General features: G+C 35.2%; 1 protein-coding gene across 2 annotated transcripts in view; it reads right to left on the reverse strand.

Moving 5' to 3' along the window:
• Positions 1-21,596, reverse strand: part of LOC127415027 (sodium- and chloride-dependent creatine transporter 1-like) — a 62,696-nt gene that overhangs the window by 13,634 nt on the left and 27,466 nt on the right. For both annotated transcript variants that reach the window (XM_051653492.1, XM_051653491.1), the window contains exons 5-13: positions 17,220-17,354; positions 16,344-16,447; positions 15,745-15,869; positions 7,619-7,731; positions 4,225-4,362; positions 3,412-3,514; positions 3,121-3,221; positions 2,000-2,170; positions 621-734 (exon numbers count right to left, since the gene is read on the reverse strand). In XM_051653492.1, coding sequence (XP_051509452.1) covers positions 621-734; positions 2,000-2,170; positions 3,121-3,221; positions 3,412-3,514; positions 4,225-4,362; positions 7,619-7,731; positions 15,745-15,869; positions 16,344-16,447; positions 17,220-17,354 — 1,104 coding nt within the window. The remainder of the gene's footprint in view (positions 1-620; positions 735-1,999; positions 2,171-3,120; positions 3,222-3,411; positions 3,515-4,224; positions 4,363-7,618; positions 7,732-15,744; positions 15,870-16,343; positions 16,448-17,219; positions 17,355-21,596) is intronic.

Raw genomic sequence — 21,596 nt, forward strand, 5'->3', positions numbered from 1 at the left:
GTTTAAAGACCCTTGAAATCAAAATTTTGTGGCTCTTTGTTAATATTTATTAGCTTTGAAGCCATGTATATGCTAGTGTACTCTTTAAAATTGACTAAACGAAACTTTAGCCAATATACACATTAAAACTATTAAAATATATTGATGACTCATCTTGCACTAAACAAATTTTTGTCCAATCAAATGTGAGAATGATAACGCCCCTCCCCCAAATACAGCCTGCAACTGACTAGAAAGTAGAAAATCATGGTTCACGGCTATGACGAAATTAAAGCCTTTTAAGGCCATTTTTAAAAAGGGGTCACAATCCCTGACTTATTCCCTGCCCAAAATTCCTGTTTCTATATGAAATACACCAACGCAGAAAACAAAACTTGTTAAACTATTTCATGGGGTCTTTAAACTGATGAAAAAGGAAAATAATCTGGTGTACATGAGGGATTTCATGTAATCATCATTTTCCATAAACTGTTATTTGTATTAAGACTGTTAGAGGATAGAATTTTTTATAAAATTCCATAAAATGTTAAATTAATACTGATCAGCCAGCTTGCCTTAGGAGGGATGTCGTAGGCTTTCCCTTTGATTTTTGTCTACATAACACTCTCAAAAATGATCACCTTGTTCTCCTCAGTTCCAGGAGACAGAGAGGCAAGGCTTTTAATATCAGTGTCAGGGGCCATGTATTCGAGGTGATGGGCTCCCCACACTGGTTTGGTCAGACTTTCCCAACGCTGCATACAAACACAAAGCACATACTGATGAATCCCATGCAATTACATTCTCTACTGAATAACAGTACTACGCTTTTTGGAAGATCACATTATAATTAGGTGTAAATATATAAATAAGGAATAATGTACAGTCTTATATCACCCTGAAGGGGTTTATTTTGTAATAATGTCTGGATGAATGTACATTATCCCGCTTATTACACGCCACCTTAAAAAAAGACATAAAATGTACATGTAATATTGACTTAAGTTGAAATTATTGTATTATGTGGGAAGAAAGATACCCTTGAGTGATGCGAGGTATATAAAACTGCAATTGACAAATCAGAATCAAGTGTTCCAGATAGCTGTGTAATAAAAAAGTTGTTGTTTTGTATTTAATTATTAATTTGAAGCAAAATTAACCTAGTTTAGAGGAGTCAACTACAGTTAATTTAGCTATGTCCATTATAATGAGAATCTTGCACTTGGTTGTTGAAAAACTAAACTAAAAAATGTGATTCTGTTTCAGTAGGTTTTCCCACATTATTACTCTTGCATTCTTTACTTGTTTTCCTACAGCATATATGCCAAAATCCTCAGTTGTCTTCTGTATTCCGTGTGTGTGTTTGAAAGCAAAAATTGATGGAGGTGAAGCACTGTGATCTATCTACAGTGGAATGACAACCAGTAGCCTACTTACTATAAATACACACATTGCTCTCTCATGAGTAATTATAATGCCTTTGAGTGAGGTAACCAACCAATAGTCCAAACTTTAGTGGCATCCAATATTGCTTCTAATTCTTGTTTAGAATCTGGTTTACATATTTGTGGGTTCAATCCTTGAAAAGTGGGGGCTGGTCAGGTATCATGCAAATAAACAATACTACTCTTATGTGACTCTCCATAACTTTTGTTATGTTGGAATACTGGAATCAAAATGGAGCTAGTTGCATAGTATTTTGTGTATTCGATCCTTGAAAAGTGGGGGCTCGTCCGGGATCATGCAAATAAACAATGGTACTCTGCTCCTCTCCACAACTTTTGTTATGTTGGAATACTGGAATCAAAATGGAGCTAGTTGCATATTATTTTGTGGGTTCAATTCTTGAAAAGTGTAGGCTTGTCTGGGATCATGCAAATAAACAATACTGCTCTGATGTGACTCTCCATAACTTTTGTTATGTTGGAATACTGGAATAAATATACAGCTTATTGCAAAGCATTTTGATTTAGCTAGTTGCAGTCATTGGAAAATAAAATGATGATTACACATTACATACCTCTCTGAATGTTCCCTTGGCTCCAGCAAGCTTATACACAAGGCTAACAGGGATACAGAGCATGGAAGAGAGAGCTAGACACCATCCAATCACCTCTCCCCACCATGGGTACACGTACACATTATTGTAGGTCAGAGGCTTGTAGTTCAACAGATGAAAAAGGAAGATACCCTGAAAACACAGGAGAGAAGAGCATCCATATCAGTGCCAGATTTAAAATAATTTTCTGATTTGCTACTGTACAAATACAGAAACTGAACTCCCTGACCCATACTCCACTCAGGATAAGAACTTTCTTGAATAATAGACGAGGGCAGCTTTCTAAGAGATAGAGAGTTTCCTTTCTGGTTGTAGTAGTGAATGCACATCATAGACCCATATATCCTTGGAAAATGTAAGATTTTTTGACTCGTCTAATAATCCTGCCGCTTGGCCAATTAACATGAGTATCAGTTCCTCCTGCTATCAGTTTAAACATCTTCCAACAGCCTTGTCAACAGACAATAAACATTCATTTTTCAGTCTTTTTAGAGAACTTCGAATTCTGTGATGGAAATGACAGTGATAAAAATTATAATTTTGAAATAAAATGGCAGACTTCTTTGTCTTTTTAAGGCTAATTCATACCTAGTGTTTTTTTGTATCCTAAGAACACAATGAAAAATAAAATGATTTATGATATAATGGTTAATCATTATTTCACTCTGGTTAAATTATCTGAGTTTTGAAAATGTAATATTTTTATGATGGATTTTCATATTTTAAGATTTAAAGTCTGGGTCTGGGACAAGGGTAAAACAATAAAATCAATACATAAAAGGTACTTGAAAAGTAGCAAAAGTAAATAATGAAGGCATGACAAAACATTTCCAATGCCGTTTTAATGTGACTTTCATGTAAAGCTGAAATCTGTTACTTTTAATAAAAAAATAAACCCCAAGTACAAAACATAAAAGTGCCCATAGTTAAAATAGTGTAAAATAAGTGTTTTTTATTCATTTTAGAATTCTGTGTACATCTCAATAGTCACCACGGCTATTGGCCATTAAAAAACTCATATCGGTCGACCCCTATTAAAACATGAGCTAAGTCAACAAATGGAAGAGTTTTCAAGTTCTCACCATGCAAACACATGGAGTTATAAAGGACCAGCACCACTTTATCCACGGGAATGGCCGGTAACCGATCATACGGGCAATATCATCCATGAACCTGTCAGCACCTGCAGACAGCAACATGTACTCAGCACTCTTTTATTTAGGATTAAAAAAGTGTTACAGTCAGCACACGGTCCAATTTGTATCTCTTAATGCAACGAACATTGCAAGATAAATGCTAGTAATACATATGTAATGTACATAAAACTGATAAGAGATAAAAACATAAAAATAGCTACACTAAGCGATTCTCACCATAAACCCACGCGACAACCACGCATTCCCAGAATGCTTGCCACAGCAGGGTCATTCCACTGGCTGAGTAGTAGTCAAAAAGCTGGAAGACGTACATCCCTCCCTAGAAACGCACACATAGCAGTACCCTGGTTACTATGTTAATAACTGTCCCTGGTCTTGTGGTGCATGATTAATCAGCATGTTATTTTAAACTTTATCTTTTTATTGTTTGATAATATTTAACTGTATGTGTATAACATGCACTTTATAAGTGTTGCTACTGTAACAAAGAAATGTCCCCTGAGGGATTAATAAAATGTTTTCTCTTCTATTCTATTAACCAATAATATCATAACCTAACTTTTGATAATCCAAACAATTAAGTCCCGTCCCACATTATATCCCAGTGAATATTCTCGTTGCACTAGTAAATATGTCACATTATGGAAGTTAGTGTAAATGCATTTAAAAGCCATTTCATATTGTCTTTAAACAGGAACAATGTTAAAATGTCATCCATGTTAGAAAAAATTTAATGCTACCTGTCAGTTAGTTATTTTTTATTAAGATTCTTTGAAGTTTCCTTGTAGAAAAAGGAACTCTGAGTTATATCACCCCCACACTTTGCTAAAACTGGCACTGAAGGAAGATCAGTCTGTCAATATCTGAATATGATGACCTAATACCCAATGAAAGTGGTTAAACTAATATGTTCTTATCTGACAATGTATAACACTCTATTGATAATAAGGGCATTAAATTTGCATCCTCACCCTCGACAATATTACTCTTGCCCTCGTTATAAAGGGTTGTTTTAATAAAGGTACTCACCTGTGTAACCATGGAGAGATCTATAATGAAGCATAATAAACAGCAGATTGCCACAGCGATTTCACGCTGATAGCGCATGTAATACTTTCCAGGGAAAAGATCAAGAATCCCAGTTACGAAACCCTCCACACCAACAAACTGTGAAAAAAAGGAAAGTGAAAAAACATATTTGTCACTGTAGGTGACTAATAATGAAAGCATTTACAACTTTCTTTTTTTTTTAGCTCTTATAATACCTATAGATATATAGTAGGCCTATGCATCAAAAACACATACTTTGCGATAGGGAATTATATGCAAACTGAACCCAGTTAAGAAAATGTGTAAAACATCTTTGAGATTCGGTGTGACCATGGTTTGCCTTTAAAACAGCACCAATTCTCCTAGGTACACCTGGACACAGTTTTTCTTGGTTGTTGGCTGATAGGATGTTCCAAGCGTCTTGGAGAATTCACCACAGTTCTTCTATCTATTTAGGCTGTCTCAACTGCTTATGTCTCTTTATGTAATCTCAGACTGACACAGTGTTCAGTGGGGGCTCTGAGGGGGCTGTGATATCTGTTGCAGGGCTCCCTGTTCTTCTATTCTAATCTATTCTAATCTATTTTTCTATTTGTAAAAGTAATGTTTGGGAGTCTAACATTTATATTTCCTATTGAAAGCTAAAGATATAAATAACCATTTTAAGACAAATGCTTTTGTGAAACATCTTATGTGCCAAAGACTTTTGCACAGTACTGTATATATATCTATATTAGTATTTTTTCGATTGCCTTATGTTAAAAGAAGTATTCAAATACAATGTTTTGATAAATGTATATTTTATTTTACTTTATTCATTAGTTGATTTGACATTGATTTGTCAACACTTATGACAAAATAATTTAATGGAAAACCAACTACTAAACAATAGGGATGTGCGAGACTAGTCGACTAAACGGTTCTAATGCTGCTAGTCGACGCTGGAATTACTAGTCGGTTAGTATTTCCCCCCATTAAACTGATCATCATTTTTACACATTTACGTTTGGCTTTTACAGAGGCAGCGCTTAAATTATTGTCATATTAATGTTACATATTTTAAATAGAATTAATAATACAAATATTATTGAAAAAAGAGGATATCTGGAGCAGATACAGAGTTTAATTTCACCTCTGTGCTGCGCGTGCTTCTTCCCTCTCTCACTTGTGGAGTGTGCAAGAAAATGTCCTCTCGCTAGACAAGCAAACTCAGCAAAGTAGTTATGAAATCACTTCGGAGGTGCGGGAATCAGCTTTCCAAACGTTTGAAAGTCCCTATGGATGTTTTCACATTTGAGTCTTCTTTAAATCTGTGCATGCTTGTACATTATTTTTCTGCTATGCTGGCTTTTTCAAGTGCAGGATAGCCGCCTCGGGTGAGTCAAGTCCCGTCTTTCACCGGACCATGTCGACGTGTTCATTTTACTCATCAAAATATGTATGCTTTTGAGTAAGTAGCCTGTTTTAGGTTAGGAATGCCATTTTTTTAATCTGCTGATTAAGAAGGCTATTTTCAACGAGGTGCCGACTGCTAATATGTTAAGTAACTTTTACGAGGTGAATTCCATTTAGAACAGGCTGGGTTGCTCTATTGATCCCGCACTATTCATTCAAATGTTTTCAATAAATATGCCTGTTAAATATTCACTAACGTTGATTCAGTGAATGTGTGTCATGTTCTATATTTAAAGTACAATGATCATAATTCAAGGCGAGCACATTGCAGATAAATGCCCCTTTTCAGTGGAATTTAACTTTGGATTTGGAATAGATTAAGTATTTTAAATGGGTCACATAAATAAAATTTTTTTATTGTTTTCTGAAGGTTGGTTTCTTTTTAGACTAGTCGACTAGTCGGCTTCAAAATTTCCATTTAAACATCAGTGAAATTAGTTGTTCAGCACATCCCTACTAAACAAAAAGGTAAAAAATTATTAATAATTTTAAATTATTCAAAGGAGAAAATATTGCTTAATAAAAAGTTCATTTCTGGCACTGGATCGTAAGAAAGAGGGTGGCATTAAAAGGTTCTCTACACACGGACATGGTAGTGATATCATGTAGGCCAGTGATATGATGGTATGTAAGCAGGTTCCAGGGGGTACATGAAAATAATTGGATTTAGCTATTTTGAACCTTTAAAACAAAATGCATTGCTTAAAATAAAAATAATAGGGATTAGGGATGATTAAAAATATTGATTTTCTGATCTCAATCTGAATGATCCCAATATTGATTCTTTTTTGTTTTTGTTTTTTTTGGGGGGATTTTTCCCCTTTTTCTCCCAATTTGGAATGCCCAATTCCCAATGCGCTCTAAGTCCTTGTGGTCGCATAGTGATTCGCCTCAGTCCGGGTGGTGGAGGACGAATCCCAGTTGCCTCCGCGTCTGAGACAGTCAACCTGCGCATCTTATCACGTGGCTTGTTGAGCGCGTTGCCATGGAGACATAACACGTGCGGAGGCTTCACGCCATCCACCACGCTCAATTCACCATGCGCCCCACTGAGAACAAACCATATTATAGCGACCATGAGGAGGTTACCCCATGTGACTCTACCCTCCCTAGCAACCGGGCCAATTAGGTTGCTTACGAGACCTGGCTGGAGTCACTCAGCACGCCCTGGGATTCAAACTAGCGAGCTAGTGAACTCCAGGGGTGGTAGCCAGCGTATTTTACCACTGAGCTACCCAGGCCCCCCCCAATATTGATTCTTAAAATCCAGAGATCGATCTTTTACTCGATGCAAAGCACCGAGATCCTTTCACTGCGTGTCGAGAGTAAAAGTTTGGCTTGGTTCGCATTTTAACAATAAACGTATGTATATATGCAATTTGAAGGTATCATTTACTGATGTAATACACTGAATTTTTATATTTTGTAAAAGCTAAAATGATTAAAAACTAATGATACACTACAGTTTGTAAAAGTAATATTCCATAATGTACAAAGTTAGACAGTCCTCTCTATGATTACCAATATAAGCTGAGAGAGACTTTCTATCATATGGATGCAAAATGGTCATTATAACTGGAATATATCCAAAAGAATCTGAATTCCAATCAAGAGCTTGTGAATTGGAATCGAATCAGGAAATCTTTATCAGCACTACTAAGGATGTTAATGGATATACCCAATACTAACTGATTAATTATAATCAATGTTAATGATAACATTAAATTATATTTAGTCTTTGGTACATATCTTTGGTTTAGTGTCAATGAAGGGGCACTTGAGACTTACTGGCTCAAAAGAAAACATTTTTGGGAAAAACTGTTGTAGGCCCAGTCTCTTACAGACAGTTAGGCACACCACCTATACTTCCTGACCTTTAACCTCATCACTCTCTACAAGTCTTTCTTTGTGAACTGACCTGACTGTCCAGTCCCAGCAGTAGCAGCATGATGAAGAATAGGGCAGCCCACACCGGAGCCATGGGCATCAGAGATACGGCTTTAGGATACGCTATGAATGCCAGACCGGGGCCTGCAGGGAAAAAAGCAGCATGAGAGGGATGTCATCACGGGCTACACGCCGCCCGCAACTCAGACACACTTACAGCACCAACGGAACAGAGAGACAGCACTGAATAAAAGAGAGAGAATGAGAGAAAGAAGCACCTGGATGAGGTGATACTGAGTGATAGCTTGTGAAAAAAGGGGAGGGACTATTTAAAATTTTCCTATTTGTTTTACAGTTTTTATTCTTCTATCAAAGGCAGGTTTTAATTGGCTGTTTGGTTGTGAGAAATATGGCATGTAGAATTTGTTTATCACTAGCATAACTGAGGATGTTGAAAGGTTTTTTAGAGGAGACTTTAAGAGTGTCTCAGAGGCATCTAAGTATGTTAATATTTAGGATCTATCAGTTAACATTATGTTAACATTGGTCAATTGTCATAATACTGGTATCACAGCACAAAAGTCCAAAAATTTATAATTTTGTTAGTATATGTTCAGACAAATGCGTTTAAATTTGTTGAGTCTTGAGTTTGTCATTTGAAACATTTTAAGTCACTAAAAGCAGATAAAATCATCCACTAAATGAATAAATGTAAACTGAACTGAGCTGGCTGATGCAGTAATCAAATGACATGAAATTGTGCACTCTTTTGATCTAAAATTAGATACTGTATTGGAGTGGGAGAGAGTTACTACTCACAACAGATACAAAGCCAAACTCTTAAAAGAGTCATATTATACATTTGTATTATGTATTTTGATTCCCTAAGATCCACTTTCTGTATAATGTGAGTAAAGTTTTTTGTGCCAAAAATCATAATTTAGCTTTTCATAACAAATTTGTATCCTCTTTCAAAACCTTTGAATTAATATGACCATTTTTATCTTTTCGCTGTTGTGACTTTAAGACTTCTAAGTAAACACCCTCTTTACAAGTTTTGCTGCTCTCACGAACAGAGGGCAGATTTGCTGTAGAATCCGATATATTTTTAATGGCTTCATTCTTCAATAACAGCCTCATTTTGAAGCCTGGATTACATTACTTCAGGCTCACTAAACAATTTGTGCTTACAGTGGCAAGAAAAAGAATGTGAATCCTTTGGAATTAGCTGGTTTTCTGCAAGTTACAAGTATAGACAAACACAATGTGCTTAAGCTAACAACACATAAACAATTATAATCTTTCATGTCTTTATTGAGCACATCCCATTAAACATTCACAGTGCTGTGGAAAAAGTAAGTGAACCCTTGGATTTAATAACTGGTCGATCCTCCTTCGGCAGCAATATCCTCAACTAAGCATTTCTGGAAGCTGCGGATTAGACCTGCACAACGTTCAGAAGGAATTTTGGACCATTCTTCCTTACATAACTGCTTCAGCTCAGCCATATTCTTAGGTGTGAACGGCTCTCTTGAGGTCATTCCACATCATCTCTATTGGGTTGAGGTCTGGGCTCTGACTGGGCCACTCCAAAAGGTGGATTTTTTTGAAGCCATTCTTTAGTGGATTTACTTAGATTTCCTGCTGCATCACCCAACTTCTACTGAGCTTCAGCTGGCACACAACCACCCTGACATTATTCTGTAGGATATCTTTTAATTTTCCCTCAATGATGGCAAGTGGTCCAGGCCCCGAAGCAGCAAAGCAGCTCCAAATCTTGATGCTCCCTCCACCGTACTTCACCACTGGGAAGATGTTTTCATGTTGGAATGCGGTGCCATACGTAGTGCTGCGTGTTCTTCCCAAAAAAATCAACCTTAGTTTCATCAGTCCACAAAACATTTTCCCAGTAGCGTTGTGGAGTGTCAAAGTGGTTTTTGGAAAGCAATGTTTTTATTGGAAAATAGCTGCTTCCTTTGTGGTGTCCTGCTGTGGAACTAAATCATCCCCATTTATAAACACTTTGTCTAACTGTGGACAGTTGAATATCTGAGCTCTTTGAGGTAACTTTGTAACCCTTTCAAGCTTTATGCAAAGCAACTATTTTTGATCATTGGTCTTCTGAGATCTCGTTTTTGCGAGGCATGGTCCACTTCAGTAGATACTTCCTGTGAATAGCAAGCTCAAAATGTTTGAGTGCTTTTTATAAGTCAAAGTAGCTATAACCCACACCTCCAATCTTGTTTCAGTTCAGTTCAATTCAGTGACTTTATTATCCACAATGTGGAAATTTGTCTTTAGCTTCAGAAACAATAAAAACACCAGCACATCACATAAAACAGCATAGAAAAAAAAAAAAAAAACATAAATATGATCCATTAAAAGTATACCCTCTGCAGGCATATTCAAATACCTACCTACACAATTTTTATTAATTGGATGCCAGGTTTGCCAACTCCCGACTCTAATCGGCTTTTGTTGACATCATTAACCTAGGGGTTCACATACATTTTCCAACCTACAGTGTGACTTTTTGAATGATGTATTCAGTATGTTCAAGAACAATACAATTTGTGTATTATTAGTTAAGCAGATTTGTTTGTTCATTATTGTAACTTGGATTTTAAGACAAATATACAACAGTATAATATACTGTATACAGTATACATCAATATAGGTAATTCCAAAGGGTTCACATACTTTTTCTTGCCACTGTAAATGTGCTGCTCAAACTGTTAAGATCAGACTGAAATGATCAGGGAGCTTGTTAAAAATACACATAGCCAGGATCATCAACATTTATTTTTTTTATTTATTTTTTTTTAGGTTATTTTCAATAAAGTGTAGTTTTGGACTGAGGAGGAAGTTTTCGAGTTCTGATAGTAACAGTATGTTTACATAGTACAACACTTTTATTTAAAAACATTTTTTTTTATTTCTTGTTATATGACCCCTTGAAGGGACTGCAGGGGTAGGGTAAAACGTCATGTTTTGCCAGTGTATATTACCAGCAAAGCACTGTTTTTACACTTTAAATAAAATAAATGAAACTATTTGATTACTGACAGATGACATGTTGCAAGATATAGGTCAATCTAATGGAAATACGCTGTGACATCCAGAGGAACTATTCTATTTTTAATGTCATGAGTTACAATTGAATGACTGTGCTCCTTGATTCAACAGTGTCTCATGTTTGGAAAAGGTTAGTGCTAGACGTTAGCTTTTTATTGCACTGTGGTTTAGTTAAAATAGATTTAGATGCCAGCGGTACGACTGGCACTTTCAGGTTTAAGGATTTGTGGATTTGAAAACTTGATTTTGATTTTCCCTCTCCTTACAAGAGGATGGATGAGCCTAATTCTGGTATTACCTTATGCTGTGCATTTCGGGCCTGCCTGTGTCACAACCGCGTGCAGCGGACAGTCGTAGGGGCTGACTTTAGGGCTAGGCTGTAGTAGAGGTGTAAATGCTAACATTAGATATCAGAGGTTTACCTGCATTGGCAGACTGCTCCAGGACCCCTCTTGAAATCGAGATGTGCACATCTCAAGAGGCAAAGTTCCTGGTTAAATAATCCTTAAATTAATACTTAAATAAAGCCAAAATATAGATATAGAGATATAAATGAATATATATGAATCACAAGATATAGAACGGGACTGAAGACAATCAAGGAAAACTAGTCAAAGCATCAATTTTATGCTAGGGAATCTAGTTCGCTTTCTAACTGTAACTGTAATTCCGATTGTGTGCTGCAGGAAAATGAAAAATAAGAAAAAGCCACAAACAATGTGTCAATGGTTTCCGTCTCAAACGTTTCTGGATACACCACATCACAACCCAGTCGAACATCACAACATTATTCTTTAAGTACACTCACACAACAGCACCTTGGCATCTGCCTCTAAACATCATTCTACACACATCAACAGACAAACACATAAGGGGAAAGACAAGGGCTAACACACACATGCATTCTTACACACATACTTTCAAAACATGCATGTGTGTGTCCACATTTGCTGTTCTTCCTGATATTTTCGTAACACCTCTAACAAAAATCAACCTTATTAACCATAGTTTCCACCAAATCACCCTAGTTACTACAGGTATGTTACAACTACAAAACTGTGTAACGTAATATTTTGCCTAATCTAATGAAGAAAAAAATGAACCAATATGACAGAAAGATTCAGATAGCTTCAAACACTGTATGAAGATCCTATATCAGGGTGTTTTTTCAACTTCAGGCACCTTTAGCACTATTGAAGTCCTGTTACATTTATATTTATTTTTTCTCTCTCACTAGTTTTTTTTTATTTGTCTACTTGCAATGTCCAACAGTGTATGTACATGCATCACAGGAGATTTAGGTCACATTTGTCATTTCTTTTTTTTTTTTCAAAACTCACAACAGTGTAATTCCCACACATCTCAAATTCTGAATTGTGTTCAACAGTATTCTGTGGTAGACATGACGGTGATGGAAATAAAATTTTTAACGTAAAATTTTTTGTATATCCTTTGATTGCTAAGGATAATTTCATAGCTAACATTTTATGTATCTAAAATACACACAATTAAGTAATATTATCACACTTTTTGCATAATTAGACAAAATTACAGCTTGAATGGAACAAATGGCCAATAAAAAAACTCAAGCATGCTCTTCACTGACACTTTTGTCAAATGTTAAACAAGTACACTAACTTTTGGAAAAACCTTATTAGGGGCAAAATCGTTTGGTGTGGTGAAACAATTTAGGGACAGAAGTCATTTTTGAAAAATGTATAAAAATCGTTTTCACACAAACACTGAAATGGTTTAAATGTTTATTTCACTCTTTGTTTAGACTATAGTTTTAAACATGTCATTATTTGTATTTTTATGATGGATTTTCATAGTTTAATAATGCAATTTTGAATCTGGGACAAGGTTGAAACAATTCATTCTATAAATAATAGGTATTTGAAAAGTACCAGAAATAAATGATAAAGGACTGGTAAAAGGTCAGAGTCAGTTTTAATGTGACCTTCATATTACAAGAAGAAGAAAGGAAATGGAAAACTGTTCGTTTGAATAAAAATCAACCCCTGGGACATGACATTGCCTGAAGTTGAATAAACACCAATTAATTATTATTATGATTCTACCAAAGGTGCAGGAATGATCTGAAAAGTGGGGCGTACATGTAATAAACCTTAGCTTGACTCATAAATATTAATTAAGCAATGTAACATTTGCTCAGTAGTCTTAACTGATTTGCTGAAAGACAAGTACGAGGGCGCTAGACATATTAGACAGTATATTAGACATACACACCATGGCCAAACAAAACAAATCTCTTAAAAAAATAATGATGATTAAAATCAGAAAAAGTATGTGTGTAAAGGGGCGGTCTTGATTATACAGTCAAAACCTTAACTGTAGTTACTAGGGTATTGTGGAGGGAACTATGGTTACTATAGTAATGTTTTGTAAGGGATGTAGACTGCTATGATATAATTAACACTTGTGTAATATTAGCGTTCTTTTTATGGTGACTGCATGCCACATCTATTAGTGATCCGTGCCAGCGAGACGAGGACTTGAGAGTCATTTGTATGAACTCAGTAGCACCTTGCCAGGTCATTTAAAAAAAATGTCACTTTATAATTTTTTTTTTCGTCTACCTCACTGTCCTTTCTCTCCTTCAGGCCAAGAACATGTTGTCCTTTACAGAGCATTAACAAACCAGTGCACTAGTTATGTGCCTCAAGGTAAAACTGATTTTGAAATGACACACAGGGCAAATTGAACATGCAGAGGAACAGAGTAAAACCTTTATCACTAAAATGCCTATGGGGCTCATGATATTAAAGATTGGATATGTTCTTGTTTTAAAAAACAGGCTTTAACAAGGTACCATTTTCAAAAGTCTACCCAAGGTTAAACTATATTGGTTTAATTGTGGGTTCAGCTATGGTTCACATTAAGTGATAAAGCTCACAATAAATCTCAAGCTCAAATATTATTATATGGTTTAATGACCTTAAAAACACCCTGTTAAATGCAGTTGATGGGTAAACTGAATGTCAATAACACTAAATGTTTCAATCAAATAATTCTAATGAAAACAATGTTCAGAACATGACTTCACATTCACACAACTTCTAAACACCAGATTAATTTAGCTTATCCTATGAATTTGAGAGAAATAACACTATTACCAAGGCATTATCAAGAGTGTAACAATACTGTTATTTCATAGTGAAGCTTCTTAAGATTTAAAGGTCATGTAAGGAAATGTTAAGTATGCTAATGTATGTGTCTTTAGGAAAGTTATATATTAAACATGTTGAAACCAGCTATAAAACATGAGTGACCTTTAACCAGCCATGTTCACTGTTCTTGATATAATCGCTATACCATGCTATACATTCATGAAGTAAGGTGAACCATAAATTGCTTTGAAATTACATAAATTCAATGTCTTCTCCTTAATAAACTATTATAAAAGATTGTTTTGACATGATAGATGGTTATCATTAGATGTTATATACAGATATAATATGTTGTGTTGTGTGCAGATTATTAGCAATAACTTTAATAGGCAGAACGCCTAGTGATATTCACACATTAAATGCGAGACATGTATGTGAAATGTGGTAACAGGTTTTGCATGCATGAGTGTCGAAGTAGAGCATGTTGGGCATTAAATTCATGCTGCATACTATTAGTCTGAGACATCTGTTCATTAATATAATTTCATTTCTATCTCTCTCTATATGTTGCATTATGGACATGGACAAAGATTATTTTAAAGATTAAAGTAAAAATCGACTTTTATGTGTGCAAATCAAGGCATTTCATCCCGGGAATCAGTTTGTGTATGTGTGGAGGACGCAGTATGCAGAAACAAGTGAGACTGTTCTTATTTTGATAAAGGAGACTAATCAGTATCTTTCTGTCTCACACATACTGTATATACCTGCATTCAGAACAGACAGACACACACACACACATACACACACAAACACATTTACTAAGCTATCTAAATGAGGACACACCATGGACTTCTACTGTTTTTAAATAAAGCTACTTATAATTACTACAGACTAACCCAAACCCACTCGGTAACTGTAAAAATAAAACTGTTTTTCATAATTTTTAGAATTATAAAAAACAGTATTTGCTTTATTTATTAATAGATTTTCCATTTGAGGATGTCCCTGAATGTCCTCAAAGGCAGGTTTTGTCAGATTTAACACAGTTTTGTCCCCAAACTATAGCCAAGTACGTACAAACACACACACAAACACACAACTGTTTTTAGTGTACTTAACTATCTCAATGAGGACATACCAGAGTACTACAGAATTAACCTAAAACTTTACCCCTAAAAGAACATTTTATAGAATAACAAATTAACTATGTTTATTAATTTTTTTTTTTTTTTTTTAATTGATGATATCCCCGGATGTCCCCAAAGAGTTTTTTTTTTTTTTTTTCATAATAGACACCAGTTAGCTAAGTAATCCCCCTTCACACACTCTTTCCCACCCTTGTAAACATTTTGAAATACAGAAACACACAGTGACACACAGTTGTGTTAATTTATGAACCATTATTTCTCATTAACCTTTATTAATTCACTCACAAAGACAAGTATGCATACACACACTCACACACACACACACACACACACACACACAACAAACTGCTGATTCTACAGTCCCTTTCACAAAAATATAAGAGCAAATAACATTCTATTTAAATGCAAACATGATTTCCATTTATATTCTACCTTCAAAAATAATATTAAAACAAAAACAGACATTAACAGTAATACACAATACAAGCAACATATCACTATGCATTAATTCATTAAAATATCCATAAATTATTTTCTACAACCAGCCTTGGGCCAATACAGGCATTCACTTATGTGCACTAAAAACAACAGTGTGTGAAGTGAATTATTCAACATCTGCTTTAAGATACATGTTTTTCAGGTCCGATACTTAGATTGTGGCTGCATGGTACATAAATGTAATTTTAAGCAGACACATTTACTTTATGAATATACAGTTTGCTTTACCACTCAAATCCAATACAGTGCATAATCTATCATGTGTAATAAAGTATACGGTAGTAGGAGCACTAGACTCTTACCTGATTCAGCCACTTTTGAGATGTCCACACCCTGCTCGGATGCCATGAAACCCAGGATAGAGAAGACGACAAAACCAGCAAAGAAACTGGTGCCACTATTAATAAGAGCCAGAACAAACGCATCCCTGAGAGGAGAGGAAGAAACAGACATTAACTACAGGTTGGGTAACACATTATATATGGGTGTTTCTTTAACATCTGGCAATTTCCGACCCCAGGGGTTGATTTTGATTAGTTTTCAACCTTTTTATTTTTGTTATATGAAGTTCATGTTAGAACTTACAATAATGGATATTATGACTATTATGGCAACCTGATATATAATCAATCAAACACTTTGTGCATTAAAGTCAAAGCAAAGCATTGCTGATTCAACACTTCTTGAAATTTGAGATCTATGAAAAAAGAGGCAGTTTGTTCTGCTGGATTGCCATATTATTAAAATCCAGCCTCTTATAAGACATGGTCATAGCTCTCTGATTGGGTGAATGTAACAGACACAACGTCTTTTGAAAGAAAAACACTGTGGCTCTCAAAGTTAGTGAAACATCATAACAAAATGTGTCCTTTGTGTCTCCAAGGCTGCGGCGGTGGCTTACTTATAGCAGTCGTTGTTGAATCGGTTATAGCTGCCAAGAGCGGTGAGGGCCCCAAGCCCAATTGCGTAGGAGAAAAATATTTGAGTACCAGCATCGATCCAGACCTGAGAGAGAGAGAGACAGAATGACTTATGACAGTCAGACAAACATACATTTACCTCTGATAATTGAACACAAAGTAGCTCCACGTACTCTGGAGAGAGACGTTAAACCAAAGTAAAGTTTAAAAGTTGCTTAGAGTAAAGTGCTTTAAATCTGTAGAATAAAGTAGAATTAAAGTATTTTGTATGAGACCTACAGTGGCATTCAAATGTCTACATTGCAAATCTGAGATTGGAAATCTAATTTAACCTTATTAAAAAATGGAAAGTTTTAAGATGTTGTGATAAGTCATAAAGTGAATAAGAAACATTTTAGAATCTGCACTATTTAAATTTAAGCTAATATGTGACATTGGCCATGTTAACTCCTTTGTACATAAGGATTTCCTTCCTTTACTTTTCATTGAAACACACAAGATGCTTATTGGAACATTCCCAATTCATGCTGGGATAACATGGATCATCAGATTTTGTCCATGCCTGCCTGAGTGCATGCTGTCAATAAAGCAAAAGTGGGACATACCATATACTAAGAAATTCTCATGTTAACTTTTCACTCAGTTTGTTTTGCTGATCATATCATTTGAAATGATAAAAACTGGATTAATTACTTTTAATAAAAAAATAAAATAAAAAGCAAAACAGAAACATTTTTACATGTGGACTAAACAGATTTTTTAATCACACTGTATAATAGAGGGAGAAAAAATGAAGAAGTTGAGAAATAATTGGATAAAAGCAGACCATTTTTTGTCCAGTTCTGTAAAGGTCTTACCTGTGGTTCTCCTAGCTTGGACCAGTCAGGTTTAACATAATACAAGATCCCATCATAGGCACCAGGAAGAGTTACACCCCTCACCAGGAGAATAATCAGTACCACATATGGGAACGTGGCAGTGACATACACAATCTGTAAAATTGGAAACAGAGAAAAACATTCATTACATATATCTGTGCCCAGGTTGACAAATACACATAATTCTGTTTCTGAAATAACATATCCATGCAGTGGCGTAGAATTGGGGGGACAGGGGGGACATCTTATACTGTCTGTCTCTTTCAGAACCATTGCACCATGTAGTCTCAAGCAAATTGAGTAGTCCAGAGACCTAAGAACTATAATGACTAAAAGAAAGCTATAAAAGGACCATTGAGTTCCAAAAACTAGTGAGAAATTGCTGTCTATTGCCAACATACATTCCTCATATTTAGAAACACTAGAATTGGAGGTCTGACTCACAGTAGGACTTGACTATTTTTATTTTTTTATTTTATTTTATTCCCTTTTCTCCCCAATTTGGAATGCCCAATTCCCACTACTTAGTAGGTCCTCATGGTGGCGCAGTTACTCACCTCAATCTGGGTGGCGGAGAACAAGTCTCAGTTTCCTCCGCTTCTGAGACAGTCAATCCACACTTCTTATCACGTGGCTCGCTGTGAATGACACCGCGAAGACTCACAGCATGTGGAGGCTCATGCTATTCTCCGCGATCCACGCACAACTTACCACGTGCCCCATTGAGAGCGAGAACCACTCATCGCGACCACGAGGAGGTTACCCCATGTGACTCTACCCTCCCTAGCAACCGGGCCAATTTGGTTGCTTAGGAGACCTGGCTGGAGTCACTCAGCACACCCTGGATTCGAACTCGCAACTCCAAGGGTGATAGTCAGTGTCAATACTCGCTGAGCTACCCAGGCCCCAGGACTTGACTATTGAATATTAGACTATATAGTGTTATTCGTCTTTAAAATGTATTTAATTTAAAAAGGAAAGTGTATATTTTAAGTGCTTTAACTGACTGGTCACCATTTCTTTTAAAGGGGTTATGTCATGAAGAATCACATTTTCCTTGATACTTTGACATATAAGAGGTCTTACTACTATAAAAACATAATGTAAATTTAAGAACTCAAAACTTAATCCCCAATGTAATAAAAAAAATAAATAAAAGCATTTAATGAAAACAACAACAACAACAACAACAAAACTCTTTCTCTGTTTCTTTCATCTGCGCTTGCACCTATCCTGCCACCTTGAGAGCTTGGCAGTACAACACTGTAGATGTTGTTGAACTTTGTATGACAAATTGCTTGCTATGTTCTTCATTTGTAAGTTGCTGTGGATAAAAGCGTCTGCTAAATGACTAAATTTAAAATTCACATAAATTCCCCATCCCTTGCACATATGTGTTTATTAAATATTTAAAAATATCAAAATACAAAAAAAAAAAAATAAAAAAAAAAAAAATAAAAATAAAATAAAAAATATATATATATCCATATTTTAATCCATTTCAAGGAATTCTGCAAATTTCCCACCAAAATCAGTGCAGAAAATGCAAATGCTTTAGCTTGGTGAGGGATGCTATTTTTCCCAATCCTATATTTTTTCCATGATTGGTAGATGATGTTAGCAAATGTCCTTGTTTGATAAATGATCTTGCATATGCTAAACTGACCATAGAAAGTGTGCCATCTTTTAATTATACTCATGTAATCTATATAACGTAATCTAGTCCAAGCAAATACTATCTTGCAATTTGCTTACATTGTGTCTGTAAAGACTCTTTATCTTCTTGGGTCTCAGCAAGGACAGACAGTGTTAGTCACATGTTCAGCATTGTATCATGTGAATAAAGTTGAGAAGCACGTACCACACGTCTCACTCCCTTCTGCTATCAGATCATCTCGGTTACTTCAGCAAGGAGAGGCTTATCGATTCAGTGGTTGGTTTTAAACTGTGAACTTTGACCTCTGACGATACGAAAGGGGCTGTTATCAGGGAACATTTGAGACTTGCTCATTCAGAGTGTTGCTGGTTTATTGACTAGGCTCATATGCCATTGTTAAGTCCAACAGGACTGGCAGCCTTCTTCAGTTATTCCACATAAAAGTAGGCCAGGCATTCTAGATCAAGCCCATCACATTTAAGCACACTGTTCGACCGTAGTTATTTACAGACTTTACTTGTTCTTGCAAAACTGTCTTCTGAATTCCCTGGGGAAGATGAATCCACTCTCAAAGTACAATGCTGCCCAGTTACGACAGAAACATGGCCACTATTTATGACGTGCATGGCATAGAAAGAACTTTCTGGATTTACTGCGTCATTCTAACTTCTTCTGTTTGTATACTCTTTGTCTCCTTTCCAGTCCAGAGCTCTCTTGAGTGCAGAGCCACCAAAACATGTTGTCTTGAGTAGTCCAAAGACATCAAAAGATTATAATGAATCCTGACAGTGCTAAATGGAGTGAAAAAACCAATCAATAGTGATGTGATTGTCTCTGTATTTGCACTACGTTACTCATATCGAGAAAAAATTATTTGTCCTTTCTCTGCCTGTTCAGATATCTTTGAGATACTTACACCTCACTGCTACTGTAAAACAAAGCATTGTCATTGTGACATCATATTAGAGGCGATGCAATATGATAAACTCAAACTGTAGTTACATTTCTGTCTGTTCCTCCCACTAAGCTATCGTAAGGATTCAGAAGACTTTGAATATAGTGCATAAATTGTATACAGTGTTGGGTAGTAATGGATTACATGCAATCTGTATTACATAATCTTGAAAGTACTTGTAATATGACTACATTACACTTTAAAATGTGCCTAATCAGATAAGAGTTACTTTTATGGATTACTTGATTACATATTGGTAACATTACAAATCTCTACATCTTTTCCAGAGACATTCACTCATTATTGATTTCAAAGCTGGATAAAAAAAAGGTAAGATAGCGATAGTTTTTCATGACCCTTAAAGTACCTTTAAGATTTACTCAGCTTGATTAGAAGTAATCAGATAAGAGTGTAATATAAAAGATTCTGATTACAGTTTTAGTTGTGTAATTTGTAATCAGTACTGGATTACATTTCAGAAGTAATCTACCCAATACTGGTTGTATGAACTACTTTTAATGTGCTTTTATGGTATTTTTTTGTCCTTTTGGAGCTTGCAAGACATTGTCACTATGAACTGTCATTGGATTAAAAAGATCTGTTTAAAGATTCTTACAATTTTTTATTTTTGTGTTCCAAAGAAATAAGAACATAAAAAGATAAATAATCATTTTCATTCGATTTTTCTCCTCCAAACAACGAGCAAGAAAAACAGAAACAAACCCAGTGATCTCATGTGTCTCTAGAATTTAAGATGAGATCTAAAAAATGTCTCAAACTGTGCTCAGATTCAATGTCTGCAATAAAAAGTCAGAGATTTCAATATGACCCATCAAATTCTCCCTTGAACAAATTATCTTAGTTATGCCATTCATTTTATTCCTCTACACTCTTACTTTAGGTCAACAAATCTCTCATGTCTATCTATTTTATTAGTTGATACCTAAATGAAACAGATGAGAACTCAAGAAAAAGAGCAACCTCAGAGCCATAAAATTGTCCTCTGGGACAGATCTACATGTACGGTTCTTCGATTAGTAGGGGTGTGCAGCGAAGCCATTATCTGTATTTGTATCTATATCTGTTCATGTGACAAAATTGTCTGTATCTGTCTCTGTATTCGGATAGATCCGGCTGTGGGCGGGGCTTAAACCAGAAGTGCGTCAAAACTAAATGAAACGCCCACTTTTAAGTGTTACTCTTACATTTATAGTTTCTATTAATAAAATATGACTTGTATATGCCTTTTCATAATAATAGCCTAATAATAATTATTATTATCATTATTATTATTATCATACAATTATTATTTAAAAATATTATTTTATTCTTTGTTTTTCTTACCAGATGAAGCTGAATTTGTAGGCTACATTAACTGTGGAATCTGTTGTGGTTTCTCCTGGTATTTCAGATATTAATATCTGCATGCAACAGAATTTTCATTTGACTGTGCATGTATAACAACATTATTCTGGAGGCAAGAGGTGTCAAGCAAAATGTGAAATGTCAAGCACATATTTTGCTGTGAATAATCAATACAAATTCAAACATTAAAAGAAATTAAAATAAAATCAATATAGCCTACAAACAGGTGAAATTTCCATAAGTCTATCAAGAATTTTTACGACAGGACACATTATTTAGTTAAATAATAATAATAATAATAATAATAATAATAATAATAATAATAATGTTACATTTATATAGCACCTTACCAGAGTTCAAGAATACTTAACATTTTAAA

The sequence above is a fragment of the Myxocyprinus asiaticus genome, chromosome 24 (assembly GCF_019703515.2).
Source record: "Myxocyprinus asiaticus isolate MX2 ecotype Aquarium Trade chromosome 24, UBuf_Myxa_2, whole genome shotgun sequence".
Classification (NCBI taxonomy): domain Eukaryota; kingdom Metazoa; phylum Chordata; class Actinopteri; order Cypriniformes; family Catostomidae; genus Myxocyprinus; species Myxocyprinus asiaticus.